Source organism: Crocodylus siamensis, chromosome 2 (genome assembly GCF_052110815.1).
Source record: "Crocodylus siamensis isolate JL-2025a chromosome 2, ASM5211081v1, whole genome shotgun sequence".
Classification (NCBI taxonomy): Eukaryota; Metazoa; Chordata; order Crocodylia; family Crocodylidae; genus Crocodylus; species Crocodylus siamensis.
Genome location: NC_143396.1, coordinates 82289222 through 82315872, shown reverse-complemented (window position 1 = coordinate 82315872; position 26651 = coordinate 82289222). Strand labels below are relative to the sequence as shown.

At 43.6% G+C, this 26651-nt stretch overlaps 1 protein-coding gene across 5 annotated transcripts in view; it reads left to right on the top strand.

Annotated features, from left to right (window-relative positions):
* Nucleotides 1-26651, top strand: part of TLL1 (tolloid like 1) — a 242831-nt gene that overhangs the window by 136319 nt on the left and 79861 nt on the right. For all 5 annotated transcript variants that reach the window (XM_090036240.1, XM_090036238.1, XM_090036241.1 and 2 more), the window contains exons 6-8: nt 1650-1828; nt 4775-4880; nt 9771-9895. In XM_090036240.1, the coding sequence (XP_089892366.1) occupies nt 1650-1828; nt 4775-4880; nt 9771-9895 (410 nt within the window). The remainder of the gene's footprint in view (nt 1-1649; nt 1829-4774; nt 4881-9770; nt 9896-26651) is intronic.

Genomic DNA, 26651 nt, shown 5'->3' with positions numbered 1-26651 from the left:
AGGCAGAGAGGAGCTCAGGACAGGTGTTGGAGGTGGTAGTGTGCCAGAAACAGGAGAGGGAGAAATGAGACAGAAATTAGAGAGGCAAGGAGCAGAGATTGGAGGAGGGCCAAACCATAGTAAAGCAAAACCTGACTTAGGTGTCCAAATAACAGTTTTATTAGACAACACACTACACAGCCTCATGAAGTTATCGGTTCACATGCACAGGCACATGCGCGTGCATGCACACACACATGCATTCACAATGGCAGCAGGAGAAAGAGACTCAGTGGAAGGGTTGCAGTCCAGGTAGGGAAGAGAAGCAGAGTCCAAGTCCTTGGTTGAAGAGGGGGTGGGAGGTGATAGCTACCTATCCAGGCTGAAAAGGGGTCCTTCTCCAGTAGGTGTTGTCTAGAGGGGGGATGCCGGCAGGGCCTCTGGGTGGATAGGTGGTGTGGCATGGTGCTGGTCCAGATGGAGAGGGCGTCCCACAGGGTGTCTTCACTGCCCTTTTTATAGGAGCAGACCTTGTGTGATCTTAGTGACAGGAGGCCTGCCCAGGCAAGGGTCAGCCCCCAGTGTACTGAGCATGTGTGCTCCATGCAGGGATGTGCAGTTTCGGGTGGCTGTAATGGTGGGCTACTATGGTAGAGTTGCTGGTTCTGCAAGGTCTTTTGTCTTTGAAATGCTGGGTTCTTGTCTCTGTTCCTGGGTGAGGTCCATGGTTCCTGGATGAATCAATGCGAGGTGATGGCCTGGTCATTACAGGCCATTCAGTAGAGGCCTGCTACCAATGTATTTCAATCATTCCCAATCACTCTCATTCATCCGGGAACCAATTTACATGGGAAGGGCACATGAATCATACAGTTGCAACACAGGGGATGCCCAGGCAGAGGATACAAGATGGAGGCTTGACATACAAAATGGAAACTTGACATGACTTATGCTAACTTACATATATAGGCCTAAAACAGTAATCACACAATATAAAAGCAGTACAAACATAATAATTATCACTTATAAAACAGTGGGCATCAATATCAAAATAGCAGGGAACTTATTTGCGAAGAGGGAAGAGAAAAATAAAACTTACTACCTAAAATAAAATGTTAAAGCTTATCCTACATCTTAGCTTAACTTATACTTATCTATAGGGAATAGAGAGGGAAAGAAAAAGTCAGAAATGGTTGGGGAAGGGGAGGGAATATGGTGTTCAAAGACAGCAACAAAGTACCAGTCACTTAACCTGCTCAGCTGGTGATGGCATGTCTCATGTTCAAGACATCCGTGCAAGAGATCACAGTCTGTTTTATGATTTATTCTGGAAATGTACTATGTATTTGGAAACTTATTTTGTTCCAGACAGGCACAGGGGCATAAAGAACAGTTTGATGGGCCACAAATGACACCAATTAAGACCTTGGATAAATACATTTGTTTCAGGAATTTACGTGCATTATTAAGTACTACTAAATGCTATGTTCATCTTATTTAAATGATACAATGTAAAGCTTGCAAAACTGCCTTGATCCTGCATTGTATATTATTGATGATCTAATGTTTAAATGTTATTCACTAGCAGGCTGGAGGTTGCTTTCCTGTAAATTTACTGATATGTGCATACATCACAAAACCTTTTCTCTTGGTTTATATTCTCATTGCAGGTGCTGTTCTTACGTGGGTCGAAGGGGTAATGGCCCCCAGGCTATATCAATTGGCAAGAACTGTGATAAATTTGGAATAGTTGTTCATGAACTGGGTCATGTGATAGGCTTTTGGCACGAACATACACGACCTGACCGAGATGACCATGTAACCATCATTAGAGAAAACATTCAGCCAGGTGAGATAATTTGATAAGCACTCTTAGATTTAAAAAAAATCTCTGCTAGTGTTAGGTTCATTTTGATGTGTCTGTTTATGATTGTAAAACAATGTAGTGAAGTTAAGGCTTTCTTTGCTAAAGCTCCTGATGAATGATTGTTGAGCTTAACTTTGGATTTGTACCAAAAAGGACTCTCAGCAAACCCAGTTGTAAATGGGTAGCTGATCATTCAAACTAACCAATCAAAACAGGTGACTGAATGTGATGCTAGGTACATCAATCCCTCATGTGCCATTGTCTACAGAAACTGATGTGCCTTAACCATGCCAGACCAATGGTTGGATGACTATGGATCTTTTCATGGATCTTTTTGATTTGGCTTGAAGATTGCATTTTTATACTTTTTGGTGACTCTTGTCATTAGTTAATTTATAATTCATAACCAAAATAATTATCATTCAGAATTTTATTATTTCTTAAATTCAGCTTGTAATATTACAACAGAAATTAACTCATTTATACCATTTCTCTTATCTGGATGGATTCCAGAGTGACTGAAAACTATATACTGATTATATAGTACTTCTAAGTTGCAGTTGCATCTGGTGTTGACAAGAGCTAACATGTAAATATCAAATAAACATAGAGGAGGGAGCACATCTTTATTTATGGCCTTTAGAGACTCAAGAAAAAACTCCTATTGCTATGGAAAAGAGCCATCAGACTTTTTCATTGTCATACTTTAGTCAGAATACTGTATTCCTGACCCTATATGAGACATGAATAAAATTATATTGAAGCTTGGAAAATGACACTGGTACTAACATTTTACTTGGTTACTTGCCCTGGAGCAGCAGACCCTGATCAAGCTAGCTGTGGAGAAGCTACAAGACTGGCAGTTTGGGTCCCAGTTTTATTTAATGTCATCTGGTTGGCTTGAAGCTTTGATTCAGGTGGTCGTTTCAAGTCTGAGAAGCCAGAACTGCCAAGGTTTCTAAGCTACCAGCTCCTTCAGACACCAGGAACATGGATGTTTTTGCCTGAGGCAGGCTGCCAAGGGAGCTATGGAATTGTCTTAAGAGTTCAGGAACTAGGAATACCAAAATTTCAACATGCCAGTCTCCCGGTCAGCCCACCGGATGTACTCTCTATGAGCTGGGAACCTTGAAACCTAGGCCGCAATGGAGCCAGCTGGTGATGTTGGCAGGAAAGCAGGCATGGAATGGCTTTCAACTTTGTAATTAAACTACATCTTTGAACTCTTTTGATTTTGATGAATTACCTTTTCCTCTCAACAAATGCTAAATACTTGTGAGGGTACAAAGTGATTGCTGTTGTTAGAAACATCCTGTGTATATTATATGGAAAATTGTAGCACTTAAGCAACCTAAATCCCTTTTAAACCCTTCTTTATGAAAATAACTATGAAAGTAAAATTTAAACCATTCTGTTAGAATGGTTTAAACCAACGTGTTTAACCAATATGTTAGAATTCCACGAAGTGAATAACTTCTCAGGACAAAATCTATAACACTTCTATTTAAGCATATGGTTTTTTCTAGTTTTATTTATTTTTAGAAATACTTTCTTTTAGCCAGTTACTCAATGTTTGCACAGCAGGGTTTTATTTTCCTTTTGGTGCTTTATTTTACCAGATGGTCTAGATGCAGCAAAAACCTAAGTATCATAATTCTTAAAACTGCAAAACATAATATAAAATACCATTAGACTACATTGGTCTAATTATATTTTCAGTATTAGACTCTATAACCTTGATTTAATTTGAAAAGAGTTCAAGTCTGTACGCCTAAGACATTTTATAGTTTCTTAATATGAAACTCATGTTTAAAGAAATTCATTTGGGATACAATAAAGCTATGTCACCTCAGATGGGACTTTGGACAGGATGTACAGGTATTAGGCATTAGTTTGGATCCCAGTCTGGAGGTGTAGGGGGTGGTTTAGGCTCTATCTTCTGTATCCAAGGCTTCCACATACACACTTCCTTGAACTCTTCTGTGTGCTAAGCATTGTTGGATTCAGCAACTACTGTTTGCCTCTGATGGATTCACAAGCCACAAGGTGGTTTGCTAATTTCTTGCCCTTTATGTAAATAAGTATTTCGCTTCATCCCAGGTAAAGGTGAACCACCCTGCATGCTTCTATCCTACCTCCATGGTTTTTTGCTTGAACTTGCTTGTTAATACCATTTCTTGTGGTGTCATGTGGCCTTGCCCATCACTAATTGGCAACAGGAAAGCATTTCTGTCAGGGTGAAATTGATACATGTTCTAAGAGCATTCTCTTAGCTGCTGCAGGTTTGGCTAGAGTTGGTGGTTTGATGTTTAATATTAAAGTAAAAAACTTTGGCTGGACTTCAGTATGATTTGGGGCTTCAGTAAGGGCCAGTTTATATACCAATGAGGACCAGATCTCTGGTGGATTTCAGGCCTGGAAGGCAGCTTCTCTTTTCTTAAACAGATTGCTGCAATTCTCTTCTGAAGCTGAAGCATTTTCATGAAGTTAGTAGTGCAGGCCACTAGAACCTGGACCAAATTACTGTTGTGAGTAGATAAGTTTTGTAAAAGGTAGTTTCTACTTAAATAAGATAATTCTGGTAACCGTCTTGTACAATCAGATTACTCTTGCAGTTGATAGCTAAATTGGTAAATGTGGTGGACTCCACACTTACCTTGATTTTTGGTGTATGATGTCTTAATTGCTTATAGTGTCAATGTAAATGAAACGGCTAAATTACATGTAAATAACCTAGTCATGGGTTTATGGAGTTCATGCATCCTCGTTCACTATAATTAATAAAAGCACTTAACTACTTTGGAGGTTAGAAGTCACTAAACTAAAAATGTCTGTGAATGATTATTGTATCTCTGTTGGTGGTATTTTTCTTTCTTTTCCTTTTTATCACATGGTTCATCTGAGATATTGTTTATGAATTGCTTGTAGGTCAGGAATACAACTTCCTGAAGATGGAGCCAGGAGAGGTTAACTCCCTTGGGGAACCCTATGATTTTGACAGCATTATGCACTATGCCAGGAACACTTTCTCAAGGTTGGAGTCTCAGGTTATACCTTTTGACTTTTAATTCCATTCTTCCACGTGAATACTAATTTTATCAATAACATTTCCAGAATGACTTTAAAACATTACAGTCCCTCACTAGTTTGTGTTCCTAACAGGAGTCAAAACACACCTTTTGTTTTAATTGGACCAAGTAGAGTAAGTTGATTCTATTTTAAAAGACACTGCGTAATTTCCTCTCAGTCTCAAAGCCTTCTTTTTCTGTTGTTTCAGTTACTTAGATTTAATGTTAAGATAAAGATAGTCATATATTTTCTGTAACTCTTTTTCTATAAAAAATAAATAAAGCCAGAAGCATCAAATAAGTTAAATTTTATTTGCATTTTGAACTTTTCTATCAGGATGCAGTCTGCTTCAACATTTAGGACGCGTCCAGACAAACGTACACATGCAGTTTGTGGCACTGTAGACTTGGCTGTGGCCCCGCAAACTGCACACACCACACATGCAGATGCTTGCTGCATTGCTAATTAGCAGCACAGAAGGTTTTTTTGACACTGGGAGATTTCAGTGTCAAAAAATACCTGCACCAAAGAAGTGGGGCAGCACATGTGGTAGAAGCATGCACCATCCAAACCTGGAACCTGGCCAGATGGAGCCACACTTGGGCTGCTGGCCAGACTGCACACGCTTGGATCACCATTGTTGGAGCCCCCAGGAGCCTAAGGCTGTTGTGGTGAGCCTAGGTGCTTGCCCCAGCCTCCCTTACCCCATGCAGGGCAACTTGCTGTTCTCCATAGTGCACATGAACAGGCGTTCCCCAGGGACAAGTAGCAGTGGCACAACTGTGTAGGAAATGCACGTGAACACTCAGCTGGATATGCTCATAAAGTCTGCGCTTTATGTTGATGTAAAGTATTAAAAATGCTCGTCAGGTAAATATAACTTTTTAATGAGGACATTGCAGAAGGCTGCAGCCAGTTGACCTGAATGGAGTTTGAAGTCCATTCTTCGCTGTTTGTACATGTTGTTACTGTCCTTAGAAACATAGTCATGATTCCTGTTGTTCTTCCTCTGGCCTGTGCTGGTTAGTATTGGTTGCCCTGTTGCCAGTTTCCCTGACTGTGAACATATGGATGATACAAAGATTCCTTCTGAAACTTTCAGAAGATTCAGAGTGCTGCTACACCACCGCTAAACTGGTTGTTTCTTTATACGGTCTTACTACAGTGTGCAAGTGAGGGGGAGATATAGTAATAATCATAATACTTATTATATTTCATACTGCATTACTTTGTAGTTCAGATGCTATCTACCTTATAAAAATATTACCAAGGCAATTAAAAACTTGGGTAAAGCTCATGTGTACATTAAGAATTATGTTCAAGGCCCAGTTCCTATGTGACCTGTGGATAAATCATTCTACCTTCTTAGGGTTAAATACTTTCTCTTTTACACAGCCATGTGACTATACTTTTTGGCATTATTGCCGTGTTTAAACTCCACATAATATGCTTAGTAGGCTGCAGGCACCTAAGGGGAATAGAATATATGTAATGCCAGGTAAGATCCAAGGCTTTAGTCACAGAAAAGTTACAATTATTGAGTTTTTATAACTCTGGAAGAAGAGGCCTTGCTGTGTTTTAGCCTAATGGCCTGAAAATTGGAAGATTGCCTAGGGCAGTGGTTCCCAACCTTGTTGTGCTGTGACCCACTCCTGGGAATGGAGGGCAGCGGGGGGAGTGGGGGAGCTCCTGGCATGTGGCGCGGCTCATCCTTTGTGTGCAGGGCCACCGGCAGTGCCCCCATGAACCTCATTTGGGTCATGACCCAAGGTTGGGAACCCCTGGCCTAGGGAGTAGGAGACCCAGGTTCTAGTCCCTCATGCAGAGGTGGTTTGAACCCAGCCCCTTTTCCCCAAACCTCATTCTCCGGCAGGGCTCAGCCCAGTGCAAAACTTGCTGGTTATACCTCTGCTGTAATATAAACACAGGACAGTATCTATGTTAAAAATCTTCAAAAACAGTATCCTGTGAAAGAGGATGAGAAAAAAGAAGCCACATTTAATTTTTGTTAGTGACATCACCTAATGCATCATTGCAAGGGGCTCAGACATTACATTGAAAAGGTACAAGAATCTGTATAAAATAGACTAGAATAATGATGGCTAGGTAGCAATGACTACTCTGTGGAGATTTGGTTTCTAGTTTTCGTCTCAGGCTCCAGGCTGACAAACTATAGGAAGGTATATTCTGCCCATGGGAACAATATTGTGGTATGCCATTTAAAGAAGCCCACAATATCAGGCGAGGGTTGCATTAACTTCAAAGGAGGTGCTCTATGAATTGTTGAACTTTGCCAACTATTAGTTATTAGACTCTTGGACAAATAACAAAAACCAAAATCGATCATGAGGTAGTATTCACAAACAGATAAGGCTATTAGTGAAATAGTAAGATTATTAATAGCCTTTCACTGTCCCCAAAGTACACAGCATTTAAGGGGTATTGGAAGAAGAACGATTTCTTGTTTTGCAAGTTTTAATTACATTCATTTGGTCATCTTCAGGACACACCTGTGGTGTTAAAAAAAAATCCTACTTTATCTTCCCTCCTCTCTCCCTCCCCTTGTTACTCCAGTGGCAGAGATAGGGGCATCGCCAGATGCTGGCTGGCACGGCCCTGTTAAGGCAAAGGGGACAGGGAGGGGGTTAATTCTTCCCTCTGTCCCCTCTCTCCCCAGGGACCACAGCTGGAGTCTGCCAGCCCTGTCTGCCACCTCTGCTGATCTCTCTTTGTGTGGGGTGAGTGGCAGAACAAGTACCCTACCTGCCCCCTTTTCCAGATGCCAGAGAGAGGGGGGAAATAAATCCCATGCCCCATGTAGTCTGTGGCAGCCCTGCCCACCCCAGTCCTGCATGCAGCACAGCACCCTCCAGGAAGAGGCTTGTGCTCCCAGGGTACCATGACAGGGGCTGCTGGGCTGCTGCCCCATGAGAGTCACTCCCCCTCACTACTCCAGTGGCAGGGCATGGGCCCCTTAGGGGAAGGGGGCAGGGAGGAGATTTATTTCCCCGCTCCCTCTGGCATCTGGTGAAGAGGGCAGGGAGGGGGCTTATACCATCACTTGCTCCATGCAGGGAGCGATCAGCAGCGGTGGCAGCTGGAGCTGCAGACCCTAGCTGCGCTCTTGAGGGGGCAGAGGATGGAATAAACCCCCTCCCTACCCCCTTTGCTGCAGGGGGCTAGGCACACCCCTTCCCTCGCCCCTGCCACTGCAGCAATGAGGGGGGAGCACCAGGCAGATCCCACCCAGGGTTTGTGCTGGTGGGACAGGGAGGGGGCAATTAAACCCCTTCCCTGGCCAGTTCACTTTAGGTTACTGCTGGGACCTGGCCATGTTCCCCCTCACCCCGCCTCTAGCACAGCTTCCCTGCAACTGAGGGCATGATGTAGTTCCCACCAGCTTCTGGCCTGAGCCACTGCAGGCATGTGTTTTTCCTGAGTCAAAAGGGAATGTCTGTTCACTTGCAAATTGGTTCAATTTGGGCAGGTTAGACTAACCTGCACATTTTGAATTAATTCAGATTCTGCATTTTTGAATGTCTGTCTCTAGCTTTATAGTTTAAAACAGTGTTTCTCAACCTTTTAAGTAGCAGGTACCCCCTAACTTCTGAAAATTTTAATAAGTACCCCAACACTCAATTTTCCAGATGATTTTAGATTTACAGACTAATGTGTGCTGCATGTTGGAAGAAGGGCTGTCTATATAAGGCTGTGATATGACAGATGTCTGATCTGGTGTGGGTAGGGTTGCCACCTTTTACACCAGGGGTGCACAACTTGAGTATGTACCTGGTCTAGAGGTGATGTTGGCTAAAGCTAGGAGGGCTGAACGCCAAATTATTACTGGGGAACTTAAAGCACCGCACAGTATGTGGTATACCAAATTTTTTGCTGTAGTTTTGAAAGAAGGAAGGGATGAGAGAGAGGAAAAGAAGGTGTGAGAGAGAGTGTGTTGGGGTACCTGTGTACCCCCTGCCTGTCTCGCATGCCCCGGGGTATGCGTACCACAGGTTGAGAAATTATGGTTTATCCCTATTCATAAGTGTAACTCTGACTACTAAGATTTCTACTCTATATTCATTATTCTAGCCCATACGGATAAATGGCAGTTCAAGATTTTAATATTCAGTGCATGTCTTGCAATTATAAATGAGTATCAAAAATAAAGCAGAGCATATAGAAATGAGCTAACTGACATGACCTAAACATAGGTTTAAAAAAGTTTCAGACTTAAGGGTTTCTTATCTTAAAGAGATTTCTATCTTAAAGAGCCAACACCCACTTTTCTGTAGTTTATAATACTAATGTAATATTAATATACCCAACTCAAAAAGATTATTTATTTAAATATTAACCACCTGAGGCCAGGCAAATTCTAAATTAAGCATTATTCTCACCAAAAAAGGCTCTCTGTTATACTAATATAATTGAGAATTCTTCTGATGGCAAATAGGTTAGCATGGATTTCTATTGCTGCCACTTGCTCAAGGCAGGATCATCCCCAATTAAACCACCCTAGCCACGTGCCTGCCTAAACAATAGTACTTTTTAACTTTTTGTTACATTTTACATTTTAATAAGAAAAGCCTTTAATGTTGGTGTCAGAAAACCAAAAGTAGTTGTGTTAGCATATTAAAACAAGACTATTTTCAGTTATCATCGTTATGACTGGCCATTTTTTTCTGACATACAATTTTTCTTTTGCATTCTTTTTTTTGGTAATATTGCCTTCATAATAATGGTAAACTTAATTACTATATATTGCAGAATGAATGAATATTTTATATTACAAATACCAGGATTATTTATTGATGGAAAACTTATAAGTTTTGGGGGTCTTTCTTTTTTGTTATAGGGGCATGTTTCTGGATACTATTCTTCCTTCCCGTGATGATAATGGTATACGACCTGCCATTGGTCAGCGTACTCGTCTAAGTAAAGGAGATATTGCACAGGCAAGAAAGCTGTATAGATGTCCAGGTATTGCACCACAAATACACACATACATGCACACCCCAGCAAGCATGGCTTACTATATTAAGCAAATGAAACAATAAACCTTTTGAGTCAGGTGCTTATGAGTCTGTTTCCATGCTGGCAAGTGACGTAAACAATTCAAGAATCAGATCATAAAAACGTTGTAGGTGAGGACTCCGGAATGCAAAGCACTTAAGTTCAGATAAGCTGCCAGAAAGGTATACTTCTGCAGCATTTCAACTCTTGCTTTGTTGTTGTTGTTCGTGTTGTTCAATGACAAAAAAGAACAACACAGTCCTTTATGTCAATTCCTATATACCTATTGTAGTCTAAAACCAGATCCCTGTTTAGAGATATGAAAAATTCTTAATGTACATTACTACTGGTAACGTACTTAATGTACATTACCACTGGTACTACAAGTTCAGAAAATCATTCTGAACAGTTTTTGTTCCACACAAGTTTGAATGGAGTGAGGAAATTACATCTGTCAACAAGCAGATTGTTGTGTAGTGAACAGTTAAATCTTTTAGACAATTTTTGACTTCAGGATTTGAAAAATTACAACTCAGGTCTACAAATAACCTGACTTATTTGTATTATATTTGGGTATTCACTGATAAGCTATAAACTTATCCATACACTGTACATTTGTTTCAATCAGTATTTGGATGTCATCAGTCTAGTGACACTAGCATTTTAAAATGGTTTAAAGTAAAGGATATACTGCTTGTCTGAGCTGATGTAAATCCAAAATAGCTCACTAGAAACTTTGGAATTTAATTACTCATTTCTCTGGTGTTGGGCAGAGGCACAGGAGGCACAGTAAAACAGTGGCTTCCCCTTCCTGGATGTAGATAGGAGGCAGTGGTGATGTAGGACACCCAGCAGATTGCTCCCTTAGCCTTCTATCAGCCATAATTTGCTAGAGTGTTGCATATCTGGACTGCCACCATCAACATGCCCCCACTGAAGGACTGGAAGGGATGCGATTCCACACAAAGTTGACTTGATAACTATTTAAGTCAAGTATGTGGTGGACTCTTTAACCCATCTAATCAATATAGACATTGGGAGTGGGTAAAGAGGTAGAGAAAAGCCCAGGGCAGTGGTCACCAAACTTCTAGACCCATGGATTGAATGAATGGCACAGGGTTGCCATGTGGGGTTGGTCCACAGGTATAATCCAGTGTGCTGGCCCAACCACACACCAGTGTGATCTAGTGTGCAGAACCATGTTATCCAGCCTGTGGGGCTCCTCATGGGGCTGGAAATTTGGCAGCAAAGGAATGGCAATTAACACTGACACCACTACCCTGCTGCCAAATTTCTGGACCTGTGGGGATAGATTATATCACAGGCTGGATGACATGGTTCCATAGGCTAGAGTTTGAGAACCATTGACCTATGGTTACTCCAATAGCATCACTGGTATCAGCTCAATCACTTGCAGCCCCATAGCACATCAAAACTGGCATAAATATACCTCATAAATATTGAATTTAAATAAACTTCAGAGTCATCAGATGCTGGACACTATTACATACACATCTGATCAATTAGGAAGAAGTTCTTCCATGTATCCTGAGCATGTCAATGTGTCAACCAATAGAATGGTATCTAATAATCAAATATAATTATTTAAGCAATCCAAATGGCCTTTTAAAAGTATTTAAAAATATTTTTGTATATAATCTTTGAATAAATACACTGCTCAATAGTTTGCTAAAGAGTAAAATGTACAGAACAGAAATCTGATTCTTCTGTAAGAACTGCATACTCTTGCTGATAACAGAAACCTTGAGGGTGAAATTAGTCTGTAAAATCAGTAATCTAGTGTGTTTGATCAGTATTTTTGTAATCATATTGGGTAAAGTAAACAGCTCATCATGTTTTGGCAATAGGTAGTACTTGCATATAATATGCCGGATGTGCATCTGGTTTTTCAATCATTTTGTGAAAAAGATATCAGGCTCCTGAACAAATTAGAAAACAAATGCATAGGGGAAAGTCATCTGTTTATATTCTTCATAATAGTTCACAGTTATGAAGTTCTGTGAATGTTTTATTCTACAAGGATTCTTCCAGTGACCTGGCTTCACAATGACGTATAATGCTTCTGTTTTATAGTATTGTACTTTGGAAAATAATGTTTTTCTCCTGTGGAAGCACTAATGGAATTAAACACATTGAAGTGGGGAGATAGTTTGAATTAATAAGAGTTGCAAATTTTGAGATGAAAGAACTTGGTTTATAGCCTATACTCATGTGACTTCGTAACATTAAAATGAGTGAGATAATACATGCAAGTATGGCAGGTCAGCCCCAACATTACAAAACAGTGTTGTTATTTATTTCAAAATGTTCAATTTCTACAGGTTGGCAAATCTGGTTAGGTAAGAGTCCTTAATTTCCAAAGCGCATAGCCGTCTTCAAGAATGGACTTCCAGTTATAAAGAAAATAATTCTCAGAAGCTTGCACTTGATGACTAAATTGTGTTTCACTGCAGCATATAAGGCGTATTAAGACTTGAGTGACACTTAGCTTCCCATTTTGTGAAAAATAGCTTGGGATCATCATACTCTGAAGGCCGGATATTTTGTTGTTTTTGGAGGTGTTCTCTATTTCCTATCCTGGGGAGAAGATATTAATCAAACTGTCTGCCTATGGAAAAACAGTATTCTTTGTTGTTAGTACTGTTTGTGTTTGTATATTTTGGTATTAAGAGCAGAGGAATACTAATTAATTATTTCAGTGGGATGCACTTGTCTTTTGGGGATTAATAAAAAAAATCTTCAAGTTCTGAATACTCTTCATATGGAAGTTTCCATATGGGGCAAACTTCAGTAATTCATATAAACAGTGGCTATCCAGGAAGTCAGATACTGCTTCTGTGGAGAATGAAGTACATTTTTATTGGATCATGATCAGGAGCAGGGACGTGCACTGAAGGTTCCTGAGAAACTTGCTGGGTGAGCGTTTCTCTTTCTCTAGCTTGTCTGGGCTGTGGGAAAACAGTAGAGCCTCACTAGTTTTTTAGCTAGACAGAACAAGTGGTCATACCCTAGGTTACATATGCCAAGAGAAATATTTGAGCTTAGGGAAGGCTGGGTGACCTGATAGAATGACCTGCCTTTTACCAAGGAGGTAGGTTCCAGGACTGTTAAGCTTATAGAAGAGGAGTCTGATCTGCTTTTACTTTTTAGTTTGGTTTGTGGACTAATATGAACTCTGTCAACAGAAACAGTTACTGATTTGGAACTGTTACTTCTAATATTAGAATAACATTTCATATTGAGAATGGGAGGAAAGGGTAATAAACGCAGAGCTTTGTCCTTTTTACTCTGTTTTGCTCACATCTGCAGGCCCTGGGCTTTCAAATTCTATTTATTGATAATGTATTATTTTATAGATTTGATTATGGAACAAGGAAGTGGGGAAAATGAATGTGGGGAAGAGTGACCCTGAAAAGTAGGGAGACTTAGGAGTAGGATTAGCAGGAAAAAAGTGTAGAAAGGAGGCAAGGAAAAAATGGAAAAGAGGGAAGCTTGGCAGTAGAGCATTCAGGCAGCAAAGGAAAAGACAGTGGGAAGCAGTTGGGCAAATAACCAATCTGAAGACTTTGAAGTAGGAACAGTCTCATGACATCACTAGTGTACAGAGTCTAGGAGGGTCTAGCTTGGAGGATAGAGGAGTGGGAGTGTAGGGCAAAGAAATCCAGCTAGGCTTTTCCTTTTTCCACTGCCAGTGACAAAAAAGTGTCTACTCCTCCTAAGGTCTGGTCCTTTAGATTAGATAGTAGAGAGGGGGGAAGAGAGGCTGCCCTCTAAGCTGTATGGTGCATGCAGCCATGTAGGTGTGTGTGGCAGCTCAGCATGAGCACATCTGTGCAGCCGTGCATGGCACACAGCTTAGAGGGAATGCTGGCTGTGACCTAATAACCCTGGGGAAGGCTTTCCCTCAAAATAAACACGTAGAAACAGAAAAGCTAGGCCCAGTTAGTTAAAATGTTACTTAGGCAATTTTAATTGTTGTCTTAAATCTTTATAGTTTTCTTTAAAAAAATTACTGAGAATAACTTTGGTACACAATACTGAATGACAGTTGTTTAACCTATAGTTTAAAGTTTTCTGACACGTCTCATTATAAGACACTGTTTTCAGTTGGTTTTACTTTGCTGACTTTTAACCATGCAGACGCATGTTATCCATGCTGGGCATCTGCTTCATGACGAAGCTACCATATTTACTTGAATACAAGACAATGTTTTTCCTCCCAATTAGCATGGGGAAGAAAGCCCCTTGTCTTATAATCATATACAAGGAAATCTCACGAAATACATTGTCTGTCATTAAACTGCTGCCTTTGTACACTCAGCAATGGAAACTAACTGTGAAGCTGATTAAAACCAGCCAATGCTGAGCATGACTATAAAATGCATGGCCCACATTGGGCACACATACTGACAGGAACCAAGGAAGGATAGGCTAGCATAGCACATCTGGTAGCATAGATATATGGGAGTGCCCGTTAAGCATAGCCCCCCCACTACTGATTCTTTTCCAATTCATCATGAGGCACAGAATTGCATACAGCTCACCCAGAATCCATCTGTCACCCCCTTTCTCAGTCTGACCCACATGATTAGTGTGGCCCCCACCTTCCATGAGGTGAAGCTGGGCTAGGTTGCCCTGTGCCTCATCTGCATATAAATTTTTGGAGCATTCCAGTCATGAGTGGGAACTAATTAGCACATAGATCCTTTGTGGCAGGTATCTCAAGTACACACACATAGGTTAAGGACAGAAGTTACTAGGGCTGCATGAAACTTTGGCAGCTGTTTTATCTTGGATGTGTTTCGGCCCATTTCAGCACCCGAAACATCAAATCTGAAACTAAAAAGAAGGTTCTAAAACATCTCCGAAATTAAACAAAAGCATCCAAAACGTTTTGGAAAATTTTGCAGTTTCAGAGCCAGGCTTGCAGGGAAACAGAAACTAAGAAGAGGGAGGGGGAAAAAGTGGGGGAAGGAGTGCTCTGATATTGACAGCTGTAGCTGGCCAGTGTCTGTGATCTGTCCCTGAGGTCCCTTCCAATCCCAGTGCTCTGGGGGAGGGACAGCAGCCTGCTGTCATCCCGCATGCAGATCCAGGCCCATGCCCCTTGGGAGGAGTCTGGCACAGCCCCGAAGCCCTCCCAGGGGGCATGGGCCCCTGGATCTGCGTGCAGGATGACAGTATGTTGCTGCTGCCAGCGGGTCCAGCGCCAGCACCCAAGTCTGCTTGGCGCAGCCTGCTCTGAGCCTGGAAAGAACCCAGTGCTGGCACTGGCACTAGCACCAGCTGGCAGCGGCAGCCTGATGGCATCCCATGTGCCGATCTGGGGGCCCATTCCCCCTGGGAGGAGTCTGGCACAGCCCTGCAACCCTCTCAGGGGGAACAGCCCTGGGATCTGTGTCCCGGATCCCTGGGATGACAGGTGGCTGGTGCTGCTGGCAAGTGATATGAGTTTTGCTTTACAGTTTGAGGTGCAGTTTCACAGGAACCCCTGCACCAATCTCCTTGAAACTTGGCAGACCCCATGCCCTTAGAAGGGGCTACCAGTCCTGCAAATTCCATTCAGATAAGGCAATAAATGACAAAGTTATATGCATTTTAGTGATTCCCCATTATAGCCTATGGTTGAATCACCGAAACGGCGTCAAAACTCCAAAACAGATTTGGCCGAATTGAACCAGAACAGTGATTCAAAACCCTGAAACAAATCACTTTCCCTCTGAAATGGCTGAATCTGAAACCAAATCAAAATATAGCCATTTCTCACAGCCCTACACAAACTGGTTTAAGTGATCAAAAACTGGTTTAAACCTATAACATAACAGAAGTTCAGTACACATAAACCACTTTCAAAATAACCAAAACCAGGTTGGATGGAGTATCAGACTTAACTGATTTAGGTCAAACTGGTTTATGGAACTTCTGTCCCACATCCCTTCCTGGCTCAGTCTCCCAGCATCCCAGGATACTTTGCTGCCCTGGGCTATGCTGCCTGCTCCAGTGGATCAGGGACTGCCTCACACCTCTCCTCCTTAACCTGCTTCCTGCCTGTGTTTGGCAGCCCATAGGGATAACAGGGGTGGGGGAGAGGACAGGGGAATAGACCCCACCCCCCAGGGCCTGCTAGGCATGATCTACACAGCACATGGAGGGAGGGAAAGTCCATGTGGTGTGGGCTGTTCAGATCCTCTCAGCCTTCTCCCTTTCCTCCTCCCCCTTCCCAGCTGCTGATTGCTTGAACGGCTGCTACAGAAGGAAGAGAGAAGGAGTCCTCCCAGTCGGGTGCCTGCCCCTGCAGCCCAGCCTGGGGACAGCAGGGAGCCCCCACCTGGGGGGGGGCTTTGCCCCCCTGCCCAGCCCAGAGCCCCCCAGCCCAGGGCAGCCCCAGGAGCTGAGGGAATTATTTCCTTCCCAAATCTTAGCTTAGAACCTTGCCTCAGCCCCTGCCAGTCTCAGACAGCTTGAGGGAGTGGAGGGAAATCCTCCTGCTCCTGCACAGCTGGTTTCGCCTTAGTTGCTCCAAAGGGTCCCTGGGCTGGGGGAGGAGAAAGCCCCCAAGGCTGGGTTGCAGGAGCAGGCACCTGGCCAGCAGGACTCCATCTCCCTTGCTCCTGCATCAGCGGCTGAAGCAATCAGTAGTTGGGAAAGGGGAGGTGCTCCTTAAGGCTACCTGGGGCTGGAGAACCCAGGCTGGGGGAAACTCCTGGGCAGGGGGCTCCCCCAATATGGGCTGGCACCTGGATTGGGGGCTCCTGAACCCCCTGTGGAGGGACAGCAGAGGTCTGGGGACACTTGTCTGGGCTGGCAATGGCCAGCAGGCTGGGAGATCTCCTCTAGCACTCCCCGCCTACAGGCTTGGGTCAGTGCAGACCACCCCTTGCTTTTCCCAATTGAAAACTGGATGTCAGTTGAGTTGGTTTTTGCTTCAACCTACACAGTTTAAAGGAAGCCTGCCTAGTTTGAACTGATTCAGCCTCTGGCTTTTTGATTGTCTGTACTTAACCATACTGAGCAGTGATGAGCTGTGGGGTCACCGTGGCTTGACCCAATGAACAGTGTGGTAAATCATGAGCCTTTGGCTTTGGAGTAATATCATGCATAGTTTGTCCTATACATAAGTAGGTGCCAAAGTGCTGTTCAAGAGCGTGTTTATGGAGTACCTGTGTTAAAACTTTCAGCAGTTTCAAAAAAAGGTAGCATGCATCGATTCTGGGTAAACAAAATGCAGGGTTGTGCTGTATGCAGATTGTTACTTCCATCTTTAGTTGCAAGGTTATTGTTTTTAAATTTGTCCCTTGTTTCCATGTGGTCAGGGAGAGCAGGGTCTGACAGTAAGGAGAGAGGGAAGGGCTGCCAGGAAAAAAAAGTTGTGGGAAAGCAGAGAGCAAAGGGCTACCTGACTCCCCAGATTTATTTTTTCCTGCTGGAGCAGTGTCAGGGGGACAAAATGAAGGCAAACCTCCAATAATTAGATTTTATACCAGGAAAATTTTAGCAAGTTTATAAATTTTCCATATATAAAAAATAAAATCTGGGGAGTCAGGTAGCCCTTTGCTCTCTGCTTTATATATAACCTAATTATTGGTGTGGATCATCTTGTAATCAGGGTCATCATCTGTTTGAGCAAATACAGTATTTGGAAAGATTTCAATAAAACTATTCAGCAATGTCCAAGAAAGGGGGAAGGAAAAAGAGACTGTCTTGTATATGCTAAACATTTGTGCAAACATTTCAGTGAAAAAATGTAATACCCTAATTTTCTGAAGTCAGAAATTTGACATTTGCCAAAGTGGGTCAGCTTAGCATCAGAAAGATGCCTTTTACTATGTTCATAAAAACTACTTTCCAAATTTGGTCATGTTCCAAGGCTCTAGAAGATCACATTTCTCACATGTTTAATAGAGATATATTTGAAGCTGTGGCATTATTCTTGCAAGATTCATGCGCTATTCATGTACACAGCTCAGATGTGGCAAACTGCACATGTGCCATTCCCACAAAGCTACTTAACATTCAATGCTTAGGTTGCATGATGTCTGGGAATTATTCACAGTTATGTGGTGTCTGAGTTTGTCTGTACCATTCCTCTGCCTCTTTTGTTGTAGAAGTTACATGTAGGACGTAAGGAAAGAAGATAAAGGCTGGTTTCATCATTAAAACAAAATAGCCACCCAGGGGGCATTAGAAGAAGGGTATCTGACAAAGGTCCTATAGGAACTTGGGAAACCATATAACAAATAACCCATAACTACACCCCCGCCTTCCCTCCCCTTTTATTTGTAAAGTACTTGATGCAAAACACCTGAGTTATGATATGTAAATTGTGGAACACTCAGAGGTGTAACTGAAGTCAACGGGAGCATAGATTTGAACATTTAAGTATTTTAAAGGTGTTAACAAAAATCAGACATCTCAGATTGATGATGCAGACTTAGTCCACTACACATTTTAGTTTTAATCTTGTTGTACCACAAGTTCCTATTTTCAAATATTTAATATCATCTTACCTCGTGGGGTATTGCAGTGATACGTTGATTAATGTTTGTGAACCATTCATGTTCTACAGTAAATGTCATAGAAAGGTCATAGAAAATAATAATTGTATCTACAGCAAAATTTAAAGTAACATGCAATAAAAATGCAATGAGGCCACACTGAATGATAAGGATAAAATTGAAATAGTGAATAACAACCATTCAGCAAGCATGGTTTATCCTGTGCACTGCATAAGTAGGACTCTCATAGGAAAAACACTGTATGTGATTTTGTAATTAAAGATTCTATCACAATGCCTATGTACAAGGAAGATGAAACAAGGTTGTACATGAATTCATTTTGGCGTTCCCTAATTTTTGGATCCTTACCTCTGCAGGATTAAATACAGCATCTAAATTACCCTCCATATATCAGATTCAGTTCAGGTTATTATTCTTGCTATTTCTCAGACCTAAACTATTTAAATCTGAGTTGACCAATCACCAATAAAAAATCAACCTTTATATACCCTTACATTGTATAGCGGTGTTGCGTTTCTTTAGATAAATAAAAAGGAAGTAACTGCAGTTCTTCAAGTAGTAGCTGTGACAAATGTTGAATTGTTAAGTGAAGTGGTGCTCAAACTTATCTGACCCTGCAAAACCAGTCTGTGGTCCAGATCCTTTGCATAATGTAGGCACACAGTGTTGGTCTGTAGCCAGAGCCAACATTTTGGTTTAGTCCACGCCTGCATATGGCATGCCAGGATGGACCAAATCAGCCCCTTGGTGCAGGATCACATGCCAAATTGGCCCTGCATGCAGGATCACTCCACACATTCCAGCCCAATCCAATGCAGGCCCCATAATTTGACCCATGGGGCTCCCCTCCAGGTCTGTAAATTTTGTGATGGGGGAGTGGTATCAGCATTCATTGTTGTAGTTCCCAGAGCCACAGCAATTAACTGCTCCCCTACCGCCAACTTTATGGACCATGGGTAGAGTCACAGGCCAAATAACATAGCTTTATTGGCTAGATATGGCCTGTTGGCTATAGGTTAAGTAACATGTTTTTTTGTAACAGGAGTTTAAATATCACCGCATAAGCTACCTTTAAAGCAACTATCACTGTCTTGTACATGTAAATAATATTCAGATTGAAGGTATTTTGGTGCTTAACTCCTACTAAATTGTGAGTGATCATTGATACAGTGTTTATAGAGAAGTTAGGAGTTAGATGCTTAAATGTTGTTGAATATCTGAGCCTTCTAACTTCAAAAATTTATTTTGTACTTAAAACAAAAGACACCAGTGGAACGTGAAGATTTAGTTGTGTCTGGTCAGAAAAATTTCACACGTGGTATATACAAAGGATGAACAGATAACAAATTGAACTGAAGGCAGTTGCTTTATATGTGTGTGCACTAGGGTACATGTGGAGGTTTTCGTGTCCATATATCTAGATGCTATCTGTACACACTGCTGATCTTCAAAAGGCAGAAGTAGAAATAATTTCCTCCTCCTCACTACACACTGACAGAAGTCTCTGGTTTGCTATTAGTGCTATTACAAATCCAAACCTGGAGAACTGCAGTTTTGTTTCCACTATTTGACTATCTTAATGAAAATGATATAGGGCATAACATTTAGAAAAGCTAGGCAATGGAGGAAATACCAGCTGTGTTAACCTTTAACAAGGGAGTAAAAATGATCTTAGTAAAAGCAGAGGTGTATAACAGTGAGGTGGTAATTAGTTTATTCTGGCATGAAATATGCTAAAATTGGTTCTTAGGAAATGTAAATAAGTTGCTATAAATTTAATTATATATTCACATTTCCTTTTAATAGTGGAGCCCATTGCTAATGGACTGTGACGCACAATGAAACTGTTTATAGTGCTCCATTTCATAAACCTAATCACAAATAATATAATTGTTGGCAGTTCAATTATGGAGAGAGACCCCTTGAGTTCTCTTGTGCTAGAATTTTAAATAACTGCTTCAAAAACCACTGAACCATTGCAAAGAAATTCACTTCTAAACAAGGGGTACCCAACTATTACCCAATCAAGGGCAGCCCTGGTAACTAGCTGGGAGCTTAAGGGCTCAGCCTGATTTGAGTGACATATAGAATTACTGCTCTTCTTTAACATGGGATGTTATATAGGTCCAGATGGTCCTCTTCCTCCTGCAGGGTGTCTTTAGGGATGTTGCCATAATGTATAATTTTGGGGGTGGGAAGCACCATGGGTGGATCTAGAATTTTGAAAAGGGGGTGAGGTTTATAACTATGTGTAAAACAACACATTTTTCTCCAGTTAAAAATAAATTAGAAGCTTTGCTAGTACGTCAGAAGCCTAGGATGTATGATTTAGTTTAAGATTAAAGCAAAAACAAATATAACTTTATTGGAATAAGTTAAGAATAATCTGCAGGGCTGTGAAATAGGAACATTATTCCCAGGAGCAGCTAAGAGACAACAGAATTGCAGAACAAAGAATGGCTTGATTGGTAGAACATCAAGACCATTGGAAAGAAGAGAAAGTTGTTAGCCCCTTTGGAATAAAGAGTTTAGAAGGGATCAGGTAGATTATAATGAGCAATGAAGTCATTTGACTCCCTCAGCACTGCCCAACTAGAAATGCTGCAGCCACTCCCAGGCAGTTGGTTTTAAACCATGGGTGGATCAGTAATCAAAGGTAGGTGCACATGGACCAGTTCAATTCTCCTGGATCTGCCCCTGGGGAGCTCTCAGCTTGGCTATAGAATGCAGATTGGCCTTTCCCCTATAGCATATTCATTATTATATAATTAAACTAATTCAGGTTTCAGAGAAAAATATGATCAAATGAATAAATAATATGATAAGCAACTGAAAATAAATTAATCATTTTTTTTTCCTTGGGAGATGAGAAGATTTCACTTGCACTTGTAATTACTGAGAGATATGTCATAGGACAGTAGTTTTAAACTCCAATTGCATTAATTTTTACTGGAAAGGATCTAGTTTTAAACTCTGTCCTGTCCCTTCACCCTGCGTTTTGGAATGTTTTAATAGGGATATTTTGGTTCAACCCACTGTTTGGTGTCTGTATTCACCCGTCTGGGCTGGTGTAGTTAAAATTGCAGGGGCAGCCAGGTTTATGCTGCTGGAGATTTTGTCCTATAGGGGAATTTACAGGATCAAGCTTAGGTTACTTTATGTTCCCTTTTCTCTGCTTACACCATGTTAATGTTTATGGAACAGAGAATAAAATCAAATCTGAAATTTGGATCAGAAATTCAGAAATCAAAGCTGAAATTTCGATATTTTGATCCATACATCAACATACTGATAATATTGATATGTAATATCAATATCATGTGACATCCATATGTATACACACACACACATGTGTGTATACATGTGTGTGTATTCATATGGATATGGATGTAGATTAATACATTTTAATATTATAAAAACCTAAGTCTGTATGTTTGGCCATAATGTTTTATTTGCACTTTGATTGGCTCATAAATAGCCAATCAGAGTGCAGACAAGCATTCAAACAGGAGCTGGCAGCAGTGGAGCACCACCACAATGGTGATGATGGAGGCAGGAGCAACAGAGGTGGGGGCCTCCCTGGAGGCAGAGGCAACAGAGTGGATGGGGGCAACGGAGCCCTGCTCCCTGCAGATTTCAGTGATGGAGCAGAGGGGTGGGAGGAGAGGCCACCAGAGCTGGCCTTGCCCCCTGCCCCCTTACTCCTTGCTGGTGACAGCAGTCGCAGCTTGCGGGGGGCAAAGCGGAGTCAGTATGCCATGGGAGGTGGGGGCAGGCCATGGCTCTGGCTTTGGGCTGCCCCTCCACCCTTCTGTCATTGCTGCTTGCAGGGCCCAATGTGGGATGAGGTGGTGACTGTGTGGGGAGGAACGGGCCCCATGCAAGTGGAGGGAATAGTGGACGTGCCACGGTGACAATGATGGTGGGGGAAGGGGAGGAGGCCAGGACCACTGCTTCCCCCCACCACTGCAGCAGGCTGGCTTCTGCCCTGGCTCAGGCCTTCTTCCCCCACTTGGGCCGAGGCCCTGTCCTCCCCTAACCCCTGTCCTCCCTGGCTTTGGCTCCGAGCCTGCTCTTCCTGTTCCCCGACTGCTGCTGGGTCTGCCCTGAACCTACTGTCAATCAACTTGTGGCTGTTATTCTTGTTATCCCAGGCGGTGCCTGGGGGAACAGCACCTCACCTATTTTCCCTTGGTCACCCCTAGTGAGTTTATAGACAGCTACCAGATGCCCTCTCAGTCTTCTCTTGTGGAGGCTGAATAAATTCAGGCTCTTTAGTGTATCTTCTTAGGGCCTGGCCTGGTGCCCCCTGACCATGCGAGTGGCCCTCCTCCGGACCCTCTCAAGGTTAGTCACATTCCTCTTGAAGTGTGGTGCCCAGAACTGGATGCAGTACTCCAACTGTGGCCAAATAGAGGGGAAGGATCACCTCCCTGCCTGCTGTAGATCATGACAAGGTGTGGTTAGCCTTCCCGACCACTTCATTGTATTGGCAGCTTGTGTCCATCCTGGAGTCAGCAATGACTCCAAGATCACTTTCAGCCACAGCGTTGTTGAGAAGGGTGTTCCTGAGCCTATAGATATGTTTCAGGTTTCTTCTCCCTTAGTGCAGCACCTTGCACTTGTCTGCACTGAATTCCATTCTATTCTCATCCACGCACTTCTATAGCCTGCCTAGATCTAGTTGAATTCTGTCCCTCCAGTGTGCTCACTTCTCCCCATATCTTTGTGTCATCAGCAAATTTGGACAGCGTGCTTTCCATGCCCACCTCCAAGTCACTGATAAAGGTGTTCAATAGCACAGGCCTGAGGCCTGAGCCCTAGAGCACTCCACTACCCACATCCCTCCAGGTCAAAAATGACCTATCCACCACCACTCTCTGGGTGTGACCATCAATTTGCCACCCATCTGACTCTGTAGGCATCAATACTGCAGTTGCCTAATTTTTTTTGTGAGAACAGGGTGAGAAACAGTGTCAAAGGCCTTCTTAAAGTCCAGGTAGATAACATCTGTGGCAGACCAGTAGGGGGCGCTCCTGCATTGAGCCACCCACCTCACTGTGCCCAACCACCTTCCAGGCTCTAAGTGCCTCCCTGGGAGTACCTCACATCTGGCTGACCCCCTTCCTGAGCACACCTGCTAGCCTGGGAGTAACAGTGCCACCACCCAGGGCTGGGCTTTATTCTGGCTCTGTGTACCCTGGGAAACACAGGCCTAGTAGCCCTCAAGGGTACTTGACACACTTTAAGCACTTGGGGGTGCTTCTATCAGTTGGAAGCACAAGTAGTGGTCTCCCTTAGTCAGCCGAACCAAGGGGACCCCAAGGCATAATCTAGACCAGGGGTAGGCAACGCTTTTTGGCCGGAGTGTCAAAAAAAACACAAGGTCTACCTTGGAAGGTAGACATTGCCAACATGCCAACATGCTGGAGCTGGCAGCAGCTGGTGGCAGCCGCTTAGAGCTTGGGCTGGCAGTGGTGTGCCAAGCAAAATAGTCTTGTGTGCCATGCTTGGCACGCATGCCAAAGGTTGCTAACTCCTGATCTAGACCCACACCCAGTATGTTTCCCACACTAAGTACAAAGCAGAAATTTATTGGTTACAAGGGGTAGGGTTGGAAAAGGGTACAGGTAGAGCAGTATCAGAGAAATCCCATAGAGCAAACTGGCATGGGTAGCCTTTGATCATGCATCTGAGTTACTTCAAGCTATCTAGTTAGATCTCAGGTAGCTTACTCCCAACTATCATCCAGAGGCAGGCAGAGATTCCCTCTGGAGGCAGGCAGTTCCTCGATAATGGATTTTGAGAGAGAGCAAGTTTCAGATGGTTCAGCTCTTCTCTCTCTCTGAGTCTTCCTCATGGCTGCTGCCCCCTCCTCCTGGGCAGTCCTTAACTTATGTAGCCCGTGTGATCTCGTTTACCTGGTCCAATGGAGACCAGCACCTGTTGGCTGTCAGCCAGCCAATTTGAAATGAATCACTAGTTGCTGGGCAGACTGGCAGTTCTTAGCTCTCCAGGTAGCCTAAGCCCCTCACCCAGGTATGTGATGCCAGTCACATAGGCAGAGGGAGCAGGTTTCCCCCCCTTCCTGAGGAATGTATCCAGCTCAGGTTACCTAAAGAGATAGGGTAAGGTGTGTATCCTCTGCTGGGCCCATCCTAACCAAATTGTCACAGAGCAGAGTTTTGGGGGAGAAACAGAGCTGGCCTTCTGCCACAACATCCACCTCAATGCCTGCATCCAAGTACTTTGTGACCTGGTCATAAAAGGAAACAAGGTTAGTCAGGCAGGATCCTACTACAATGAACCCATGTTGGTTGCCCCTGAGCATTACCGCCCATGCTGGGCCTCTGCAGATGTGTTTCCTGATAACTATACTGGAGATGTAGGGGAGCAGTCAGGAGGGCCAAGGCAGAGATGGAATTAGGGCTAGCTTCCCGGATTAAGGATAGTAAGTCCTTCTTCAAATACATAGGGGGAGGGGAAAGAAGATTCCGAGTGATGTGGGGCCCCTGCAGGAGGCGTTGGGGAATTTGGTCGTCACACCAGACGACAAAGTAACATGTTTAATGATTTCTTTGCCTCCGTCTTCCTAAGTAGGGACCAGAACAGTCACCTCCCTGCTGGGCTCCCCTCGGGCCCCAGGGCAGGCACACCTGGGCCAAGGGTTAGTGAGGAACGACCTAGGGAACTTCTGGAGGGACTGGACATATTCAAGTCAGCCGGCTCGGACGATCTCCACCCTAGAGTTCTAAAGGAATTGGCTGAGGTCATTGCAGGACCCCTGGCACGGCGTTATGAGCACTCGTGGTGCTCTGGTGTGGTGCTGGAGGACTGGAAGAGGGCCAACGTGGTTCCCATCTTCAAAAAGGGGAAAAAGTAGGACCCGGGAAACTATAGGCCAGTTAGTCTTACCTCGATCCTAGGCAAGCTGTTTGAGAAAATTTTTCTGGCATACATCCACGAGGGGCTTGCAGGGGACTGCATGCTTAGGGGCAACCAACACGGGTTCATCAGTGGCAGGTCCTGTCAGACCAACCTGGTGGCCTTTTACGATCAGATCACTAAATCATTAGATGCAGGGGTAGCAGTGGACATAGTCCTCCTGGACTTCTGGAAGGCTTTCGACACTGTCTCTCACCCCGTTGTCATTAAGAAACTGGGGGACTGTGGTGTCGATGCCCACACAGTCAATTGGGTTGCCACCTGGCTGGAGGGCTGCACCCAGAGGGTGGTAGTGGATGGGTCCTACTCAACCTTGTAGAACGTGGGCAGTGGGGTTCCGCAGGGCTCGGTCCTCGGGCCCGCACTGTTCAACATCTTCATCAGTGACTTGGACAAGGGGGTAAAAAGCACCCTGTTCAAATTTGCTGATGACACTAAGATGTGGGGGGATGTGGACACACTAGAAGGAAGCAATAGGCTACAATCGGACCTGGACAGGTTACAAGGGTGGACGGATGAGAATAGGATGGGATTCAACACAGACAAGTGCACAGTGATGCACCTGGGGTGGAATAACCGGCACCATACCTACAGGTTGGGGAACTCCCCTCTTGTCAGCACAGAGGCGGAAAAGGATCTTGGGGTCATTATTGACTCCAAGATGAACATGGGCCGGCAGCGTGGGGAAGCAGTCAGGAAGGCCAACTGTACCTTGTCAGGCATCCACAGATGCATCTTGAGCAGGTCCAAAGAGGTGATCCTCCCCCTCTATGTGGCACTGGTCAGGCCGCAGCTGGAGTACTGCATCCAGTTCTGGGCGCCGCACTTCAAGAGGGGTGTGGACAACATGGAGAAGGTCCAGAGGCGGGCCACTCGCATGATCAGGGGACAGCAGGGCAGGCCCTATGAGGAGAGGCTACGGGACCTGAACCTGTTCAGCTTCCACAAGAGAAGGCTGAGGGGGGATTTAGTGGCCTGTTATAAACTAGTCAGAGGGGATCAGCAGGCATTGGGGGAGTCCCTGTTCCCCCGAGCACTGCCAGGAGTGACCAGGAATAACGGTCACAAGCTGGCAGAGGGTAGGTTTAGGTTAGATATCAGGAGGCGCTACTTCACGGTCAGGGCGGCTAGGGTCTGGAACCAACTTCCAAGAGAAGTGGTGCAGGCTCCTAGCCTGGGGGTTTTTAAGAGGAGGTTAGATGAACACCTTGCTGGAGTCGTTTGACTCCAGTACTCTTTCC